At 47.5% G+C, this 9,336-nt stretch overlaps 1 protein-coding gene across 9 annotated transcripts in view; it reads left to right on the forward strand.

The window, feature by feature from the left end:
- The window catches only part of STON2 (stonin 2), a 421,961-nt gene extending 417,329 nt beyond the window's left edge, over window positions 1-4,632 (forward strand). For all 9 annotated transcript variants that reach the window (XM_075844465.1, XM_075844467.1, XM_075844464.1 and 6 more), the window contains 3 exons: window positions 1,620-3,434; window positions 3,722-3,924; window positions 4,079-4,632. In XM_075844465.1, coding sequence (XP_075700580.1) covers window positions 1,620-3,434; window positions 3,722-3,924; window positions 4,079-4,162 — 2,102 coding nt within the window. In that variant the 3' untranslated portion in view covers window positions 4,163-4,632. The remainder of the gene's footprint in view (window positions 1-1,619; window positions 3,435-3,721; window positions 3,925-4,078) is intronic.
- Window positions 4,633-9,336: the final 4,704 nt, after the last annotated feature.

Genomic DNA, 9,336 nt, shown 5'->3' on the forward strand with positions numbered 1-9,336 from the left:
CAGCAGCTCCGGAGACAGGTATCACGCTCGATAAGATTAGATTCAGCAGAGAGTATCACACATGATAGGATTAGATATATTTTCTTTTATTCTCCTCAGATCTATATTCGCTCTTTAAACCTCACACTGTTTATTGTAGACGACACAGATTAAGGGCCTGTTCACACGGAGTATTTGACAAGCTTTTTGGAGCGGAAGCCAGTCCGCAAAAACCGGCCGAAAATGCCTCCCATTGATTTCAATGGGAGGCGGGGTCGGTTTTTTCCCGCAAGCGGAAAAACGGCCTCGCGGGAGATAGAAGGGACATGCCCTATCTTCGCGCGTTTACGCCTCTGACCTCCCATTGACATCAATGGGAGGCAGAGAAAGCGTATTTCGCTGTTTTTTGCCCGTAGCCCTCAATGGGCGCGAGCGAAAAACACGTCGAAAATAGCAGCAAACGCTGTGCAGAAAGGAAAAAATCTGCCTAATAAGCTCATCAGCGTTCTACGTTTATAATGTTCCCAATTACTGACAGCAATCAGAGATCTTAAAAACGTTGAGGGACTGAAACATGGAGTCTGTTAGAAATGCTGCAGTTGTATTTTCATAGGTCCGAGGGATGGGAGAGATTTGCAGGGACAGAAGATGCATCTGTTCCAGTTTGCTGCGGTGAGATTGCGGTGATTATTTGCGCTTTGGTTCGGTCTGGTAAGATTGCGGTGATTATTTTCGGTTCGGTCTGCTAAGATTGTGGTGATTATTTTCGGTTTGGTAAGATGGCGGTGGTTATTTTCGGTTCGGTAAGATGGCGGTGGTTATTTTCGGTTCGGTAAGATGGCGGTGGTTATTTTCGGTTCGGTAAGATGGCGGTGGTTATTTTCTGTTCGGTAAGATGGCGGTGGTTATTTTCGGTTCGGTAAGATGGCGGTGGTTATTTTCGGCTCGGTCTGGTTCCCAGTGACATTAAGACTCGGGTTAGACGTAGACTTTTTTGTAGTGAGTGATAAATCGCTGTTCATAGGAAAAACTTTGAGTTCTTCAAAATCTCTCCAGTCAAGCGATTCGCTAGCATTTTCCTTTGTTTTTTTTCGCTTCATGCCTGGAGTTCCCGGCCACTCCATATATTCCTGTGGGCAGCGATTTATCACAGTGACTTTTTTTTGTAGTGAGATAAATAGCCCCGGCCTTATTCAGCAGGAGCTGCGTCTCTGCTCTTCCTTCCGGAGCGGACACCTCTGAGCAGCGCCGGAAGCCTCGTCTTCCGCTTCTCTCCGCACACTCCCGGCTTCTGTCACCGCCTCTTCCTGATCCTAGCAGAGGTCGCAGCTCCGGCTGTGTGCAGAGAGATTCTGGGGAAGCAGCGCCATGTCCTGTTTACTTCATCTCCACCTGACCTGGGATCATTTTGGCAGGGCGAGGGGGGGTGTTGACTTGCACTTGGTGCTGGATCGGCTGGCGTGCGTGCGTGCACGGTCATACAATCTTGTAAATATCACCTGACATCCCTGAGAGAGAGAAGACATGGGCTGGTGCGCTGAATGCTGCGTCATTTATATAAACTGGTAATGTCCTCGTATCCCTTAGATGTTGGGGCTAGCCACAGCGCTGATAACAATTGTGTTATTTATTTCTTCCAGATAATTCATCTTTCCAGGAAGATGAAGACCTAGACATGGAATCTGTCAATTGGCCCGGCACAGTCAATGGTCACCCGGAGCCATGCACAAGAACTCGCTTCCCCAGTTGGGTCACCTTTGAAGATGAGATTATAGCACACACTGCTAAAGACTCCCCCCAAAATCTAACGGAAAGTCCAAAATCCCCCTCTACCCCGGACAGTAATTTTAATACTGTTAGAGCCTTAAAAAAAAGAGAGCGACCCAAGAGCTCGCTGGTCGACCTCTCTAGGACTCAAAAACTTGACTTTTCAACATTGCACAGACAGCTCTCATTAAATTCCACTCCTAGCAAAACCCCCAATCCGTTCCTTGACGAGGCCTTGAAGGATGTGCAGCCTTCCCCAATTAATCCATTCAGCTCATTTTTTGAGGAGCAAGAGAGACGCTCTCAACACTCTTCAGTATCCAGTGGGCCAGGGTCAAGCCAAAGAAACTCCATCTCCATTCTCGCTGAAGAGCTTGACACCGAACAGTTTGAAGATTACCGGAAGAAGGTCTTACAAGCAGACGTGGTAGAACAACTCAAGCAGATTCAAATTGAAGACCCGGATTCTCCCGGGAGCCCGTCTCTGCCAGATGACCCCTTGAAATTAGATGAGCCCATCAGTTCCCCTTTGACATTCACCAAGTCTCAGCCTAAAGAAGGATGGCCAATGCTGTTGAGAATTCCAGAGAAAAAGAACATTATGTCCTCTAGACACTGGGGTCCCATCTATGTGAAGGTCTCAGAAGCCGGCTTCCTACAGCTCTTCTATGAGAAGGGTTTGGAAAAACCATTTAAAGACTTTAAACTGGAGGTCAACCATGAGATGTCAGACCCTAAACTTCAAAATTATGATGAGAGTGGAAGGATTCACACCATCCGCATCGACCGGGTATCATACAGAGAGAAACGCAAGTATCAGCCGATGCCGCTTGTCACTCACGCAGGAGAGAGGGATCAGGTGATAAAGCTGGGAACAACTGACTATTCAGACTTTATAAGCTTCATCTTAACAATCCAAGATGTTTTGTTCCACCTCCCTGCCACGGTGGACCTCAGCACCATGCACCAGAATTACATCGAAGAGGAGATCACTGTAGATGTCCGAGATGAGTTCAGAGGAATTCTGGCCAAGGGAGACAACCAGCTCCTTCAACACTCTGTGGTCACGCACGTCCATGTTCTCAGTTTCATCTCAGGAATGGCGGACTGCAGGTTAGGACTCAACGACGTCCTCATCAAAGGCAATGAAGTGGTCTCCAGGCATGATATTATGCCAACTACAACAACCAAGTGGGTGAGACTACATGACTGCCAATTCCATTCATCGGTAGATGAAGAGCAATTCCACGGCCCCAGAACAGTTGTATTCACCCCACTGGATGCCTGTAGGTTTGAATTAATGAGGTTCCAGACTGTATTTTCTGAAAAAACTTTGCCCTTCACCCTCAGAACAATGGCCTGTGTTCGTGGAGCGGAGGTCGAACTACAGAGCTGGGTGGTCATGTCTACTGGCTTCTCTTCCAACAGAGACAGTCTATCCCAAGTTCCCTGTGAAAATGTCACTATTCGACATCCAGTGCCACCAGAGTGGGTGAACTATTTCCGAAGAGACAGTGTACTTGGGGAGAGGTCATTAAAGGCCAAAGTCAATAGGGAGGCCAGTTTTGGTTCCCCTAGCTTCTCCGGTTCCGAGCCAGCCATGAGAGTTACGTTGGGTACGGCGAAATATGAACACGCATTTAATGCCATTGTATGGAGGATTAGCCGACTTCCTGATAAAAACTCAGGTGAGAACAACGGTCCTTCACACATTGACAGTATCTCATACTAGTTCACCAAAGCTTGAAGGACCAGTCCTTGATTTGGGTTCCTCTATGGCCGGTATAGGGTCCAGCTCAGGCTCTAGGGCTGGATTGCTCTCTGGATCAAGATTAGGGATGATTTGTATTCTAAAAAACCTTCTTCTGGCTAAACCAAAATGTATATTTTTCTTTCGTATGGATATGATGTAACCAGCTGCAGAAGAGCTAGAAGATCCAGCAATCAATGTCTAAAGAGGTTTCTTGTCTCCTAGGATGGGGTCACCCCCACTGCTTCTACTGCCATCTGGAGTTGGGTTCAGACCGGGAAGTTCCGCCGATCTTCGCCAAGTACGTGGAGGTGGAATTTTCTATGCCTGCAGCATCTGCGTCCAAGACAGCGGTGCGCTCCATCTCCGTAGAGGAGAAAACAGAACTCAAGAAGTGGGTGAACTACTCGGCCCATTTCTACTACAAGGTGAGATAAAGTCACGATGCCGCCATGTCATGAGGTTATTATTGACCAAGAAGGACTTATAAGAAGCCATTCCAGCCTTGAGATATTCCCACCGTAGAGTAACTGTTCCGTTCTGCGGGATGGTCAATGATACGTTTTCTCTTTTTCTTGTCAGGTGGAAATTGAGCAGAAGACGACTCTGAACCCCGACGTGGAGGAAGAGACTGTAGAGAATCCTGCTGAATGTGTTGCCCAATAAATGTCTAGGGAACCAGTGTGAACCAACTACTGCAACACTCGTAATGGTAGAAGACTGGCACGAAGGGGGCACCAGGTGCTCATCGCCAGCTCCACACGTGCCAGTACCCAGCCCCACAGCGGGTGATGACGAGCTTAGGGATGGACACTAATGTCACATCTTCATTGACTGATGAATAAGATGCAAGGAGGCCGCAGATTCCCAAATTCAACGACAAAGTGACTTTGGTAACAGAATAACATGAGCAGTTGTGACCGGACTAGAGAAGGAAATGGTAGAAGACATTTATAGAGGATCATTGAGCAGCGAAGACGCAGAAAACGGAGAGTCGCACATTCCGTCTGTAGTCGCCTTCATTGACCTTCCAATGTGACGATTCTGAGACTGGACGGAAACTTGGGGGAGGGGCACCCACGTGACAATGCGAATAATCCCCATCCTAATGTTCATTAAATCAACCAGGAGCCGGATGTTCTATTGTGTTTAATGACAAATGTAAAAGGACAATCAGATGCAGGTGAAAACTATTACAGGAGACAGGTAAAGACTACAGGAGACAGGTGACTACTACAGGAGACAGGTGACTACTACAGGAGACAGGTAAATACTACAGGAGACAGGTGATACTACAGGAGACAGGTGACGACTACAGGAGACAGGTGACTACTACAGGAGACAGGTGACGACTACAGGAGACAGGTGACTACTACAGGAGACAGGTGACTACTACAGGAGACAGGTGACTACTACAGGAGACAGGTAAAGACTACAGGAGACAGGTAAAGACTACAGGAGACAGGTAAAGACGACAGGAGACAGGTAAAGACTACAGGAGACAGGTGACTACTACAGGAGACAGGTGACTACTACAGGAGACAGGTGACTACTACAGGAGACAGGTAACTACTACAGGAGACAGGTAACTACTACAGGAGACAGGTAACTACTACAGGAGACAGGTAAAGACTACAGGAGACAGGTAAAGACTACAGGCGACAGGTAAAGACTACAGGCGACAGGTAAAGACTACAGGAGACAGGTAAAGACTACAGGAGACAGGTAAAGACTACAGGAGACAGGTAAAGACTACAGGAGACAGGTAAAGACTACAGGTGACGACTACAGGAGACAGGTGACGACTACAGGAGACAGGTGACTACTACAGGAGACAGGTGACTACTACAGGAGACAGGTGACTACTACAGGAGACAGGTAAAGACTACAGGAGACAGGTAAATAGTGTGGACAGGTGATACTACAGGAGACAGGTGATACGACAGGAGACAGGTAAAGACTACAGGCGACAGGTAAAGACTACAGGAGACAGGTGACTACTACAGGAGACAGGTAAAGACTACAGGAGACAGGTAAATAGTGTGGACAGGTGATACTACAGGAGACAGGTGATACTACAGGAGACAGGTGATACTACAGGAGACAGGTGATACTACAGGAGACAGGTCATACTACAGGAGACAGGTAAATAGTGTGGACAGGTGATACTACAGGAGACAGGTAAATAGTGTGGACAGGTGATACTACAGGAGACAGGTGATACTACAGGAGACAGGTAAATAGTGGGGACAGGTGAACGTGCACTAGAGTCAGACATCGGGTGTGGATTGTTCGGCGTTTCTGAGTAAAGGGTTAAATCCCCTCATATTCTACATATAGTGAGAGCACATTGAGTATTTGTTCCTGGAAAAGCTGGGTGACAACCACTATGGCCGCCATTACAGGGGGAGCTGACCAGCTTTCCAAGACTCCTGAACAGCTAATCTGTCTAGTTACGCAGTAAAGGGAGGGGGTCTCGCCGTATTCCCAGAGACGAGGACAATTTAAGGACTTGTATTTACCGGGCAATTTTTTACTGTGGATTTCAGCTCCCCAGCAATGGAGGCATCAGTTCCCCCGCCAGTGCTAATGAACATCTCACACCTGTTCATCCAGGAGTTGTGGAAAGTCTTAGGGTCTGTTCACACGGCAGCGTCCGTAACGGCTGAAATTACAGGGCTGTTTTCAGGAGATTAAGTTGCTATTTCGGACGTAATTCGGGGCAAAAACGCCCGAATTACGTCCGTAAATAGTGTGTGTGAACATACCCTTAGGCTCTGTTCACGCACAGTGACCAAAAGCGTCTGAAAATACGGAGCGGTTTTCAATAGTCAATGAAAAACGCCTCCAAAAACGTCCCAAGAAGTGTCCTGCATATAATGTATAGAAGTGTCCCGCATATAATGTATAGAAGTGTCCTGCATATAATGTATATACGTGTCCTGCATATAATGTATATACGTGTCCTGCACTTCTATTGACGAGCCGTATTTTGACAGCGACGTGTAAAATAAAGGCTCGTGGGAACAGAACATTGTAATTCCCGTGCGTGTGAACATACCCTTATGGATCAACCAACCTTTGTGGGCAGTCATGTGGCCATCGTGCTTCTCCGCTCTTGGGCCAGAATCACATGTGCAGTTTTTGGGGCTCAGTTTTTTTTAGCCAAAGCTGGATCCAAAGAGAAGGAAAGGTATAAAGTAAAAACAGAATTCGTCTCCTTTATGTTTTTCGCAAAAAAAAAAACTGCAACAAAACTGCCTGTGTGATCGTGGTCTTACAGGGGGAGTGTTCATTTACTTTGTGCAGTAAGGCTGGGTTCACACGAGCATGTTACGTCCGTAATGGACGGAAAGTATTTCGGCCGGAAGTCCCGGACTGAACACACTGCAGGGGGCCGGGCTCTTAGCATCATAGTTATGTACGACGCTAGGAGTCCCTGCCTCTTCATGTAACTACTGTCCCGTACTGAAAACATGATTACAGTACGGGACAGTTGTCCGGCAGGGACTTCCGGCCGAAATACGTTACGTCCATTACGGACGTAACATTGTCGTGTGAGCCCAGCCTTACACAGGGCACTGCCATGTTACTGTGATCTCCAGACAGTATAAATCGACATAAAATACAGGCCCTGTAAATCTCCTGCTATTGTGTACTGACCATGGGTTACTCCAGTCACAGCCAGAGCTGCAGTAACAAGTCTGCTGGTTGCCCTGGGAGTCGGGGTGTGGTTTATGTGCATGTCCAACAGCTCAGCCCTGATATTTTAAGGCCGCGTTCACACAGAGTATTTTTAAGCTGATTCTGAAGCTTTTTCACTGTTGGAATCCGCGTACAAAACGCTTCGCTTTTGGCTCCCTTTGTTTTCTATAGGAATCCGCGCCATTGTTCTCACACCGCTGATTTTTAAGTTGGCGGAGACTAAATCAGCGATGCTGAAAAAATAGTTTGCCGCCGACCTTGGTGCGGATTCTGCACCACAAAATCCTATTAAAGCCGTAGGAAGCGAAAAAAAAAAAAAAACAGCGTCCAGATCAACTTGTATTTGAAAATCTGCATCAAAAATCAGCCGGTAAACCAGAGACGTAGCGAGAGGCTTTTGACTTCAACAAAACATGAACCGAAGCGTCGGAATCCGAAAGCAAAAAAACGCAGCGCTAACAAGTCCTAAGAGCTTGTTCACACGGTGCAGATGTGCTGCGTTTCTCAAACCAAAACCAGAATTGGATCCCGGAGAGGAGACACTTTATGGCTTAATGCACATGACAGATTTGCGGGTGAATTTCGACTTAAAAAATGGATGCACCTCTGTAGCCCGCTGCAATTTTGCACGTGCCCATAGACTTCTATGGGGAGTCCGTGCCGCAATTGCGGACAGGAATAGGACGTGTTCTATATTTTGCGGATCATTTCTACGGCCCCGACACATCCGTAAATATAGAGAAAGGTTCCGTGGGCGATAGGAATGAATCGGCCCGAGGATTATCCACAATTACGGATGAAAACGATGGTCGTGTGCGTGGGGCCTAATGTCTTCCTTTATATATTTCTTCTGGTTTTGGATTAAAAAAATACATGCAAAATCTGCAGTGTGTGAACAAGGCCTTGGGGTGCAGTTCAATCAGTTCCATTCATGTGAATGAAGTTGTTTCTGCAGCAGGTGCCGGGATTTCTATAAGTTATATTTGGAATGGAACGGATTTTCAATTGCAGAAATTTCTGCAACAAAATCTGCCGTGTGTGACTGCGCCCTCTCACCTGAGCTCCCATAATGCATTGCCTTCGGATGACAGGAAATTAGCAAAATTGTGACTGCAGCTCTGGACCTGACTAGAGTATAAGTCAGGGAGTAACTTAGAATCAGTAAATCTCCTGCAGCATTTCGTGATTTCCTCTGGAGGCCGTGACGCACTTTACTCTCCTGCGCCGCCGGTTCTAGCGTTTCTGTTCTGTAATTATGAACCTGCGCTGACGTTCCACATGGACGCCAGATCTCCACACCCTTCCCCGGGCACCGGCTGCTGGGGGGCTCTCGGACACCTGATAAATTGCACTGTGGAGGAATGGATATAGATTGGATATCTGATGTTTTCTTCTACACCTTTATCTGCTGGGTGGGGAGACCTGTCCAGTGATTAGAGACGGGGCCCCGGCTGTCATCAGGACATTACTTTATATTTTCTGACAGAGGGGCCCTCCCCATCTCCATGGTCAGCAGAGGGGCCCTCCCCATCTCCATGGTCAGCAGCTTGTTCAGTAATTATAGGTGCAGTCTGCCCCCAAGTGGTCACCACTGGTCATTACACCACGTCTCACGCTGATCCCACGTTCCTCAGCTCCACATGATACAGCGAGATCTATTTCACAAGAGAGAAATCTGCAAGAAACGAATCATTGAAAGTAAAAGGGTCCGCCGAAGGTTCTGCTTTTTTTCTTTTTAGAAACTGTCACTTGTCTATGGGCTGTATTTGGTATTGCAGCTCATGGAAGTGTTGTCATGGGGACACAGCTACAGAACTTCACTCTCTGATAACTCAGCACAAGAAACCACACAAGGGGCTTTGTTTCCCAGCCCTGTGCGCACAATATATCAGGCCCATCTCGGGTCACCACCGGTATTTACACTGGATTGGATGCGCCTCCTTTCTCATGGCATCTGGCGCAGCCCCAAGAGTCCTAGCACCGGTCCGAGGAGGAGAGTGCGTTAGGTCTCGTTCACAACTTCATGGGAGGCTTCGTTAGGGGCCTCCGCCGCAGATCACGCTGCACTATTGTTTCTGGTAAAACCACAGACATCCCGACAGAAAACATTAAAGTCAATGGGTTTCGTTGGCCGC

This window comes from Rhinoderma darwinii, chromosome 12 (assembly GCF_050947455.1).
Source record: "Rhinoderma darwinii isolate aRhiDar2 chromosome 12, aRhiDar2.hap1, whole genome shotgun sequence".
NCBI classification, from domain to species: Eukaryota; Metazoa; Chordata; class Amphibia; order Anura; family Rhinodermatidae; genus Rhinoderma; species Rhinoderma darwinii.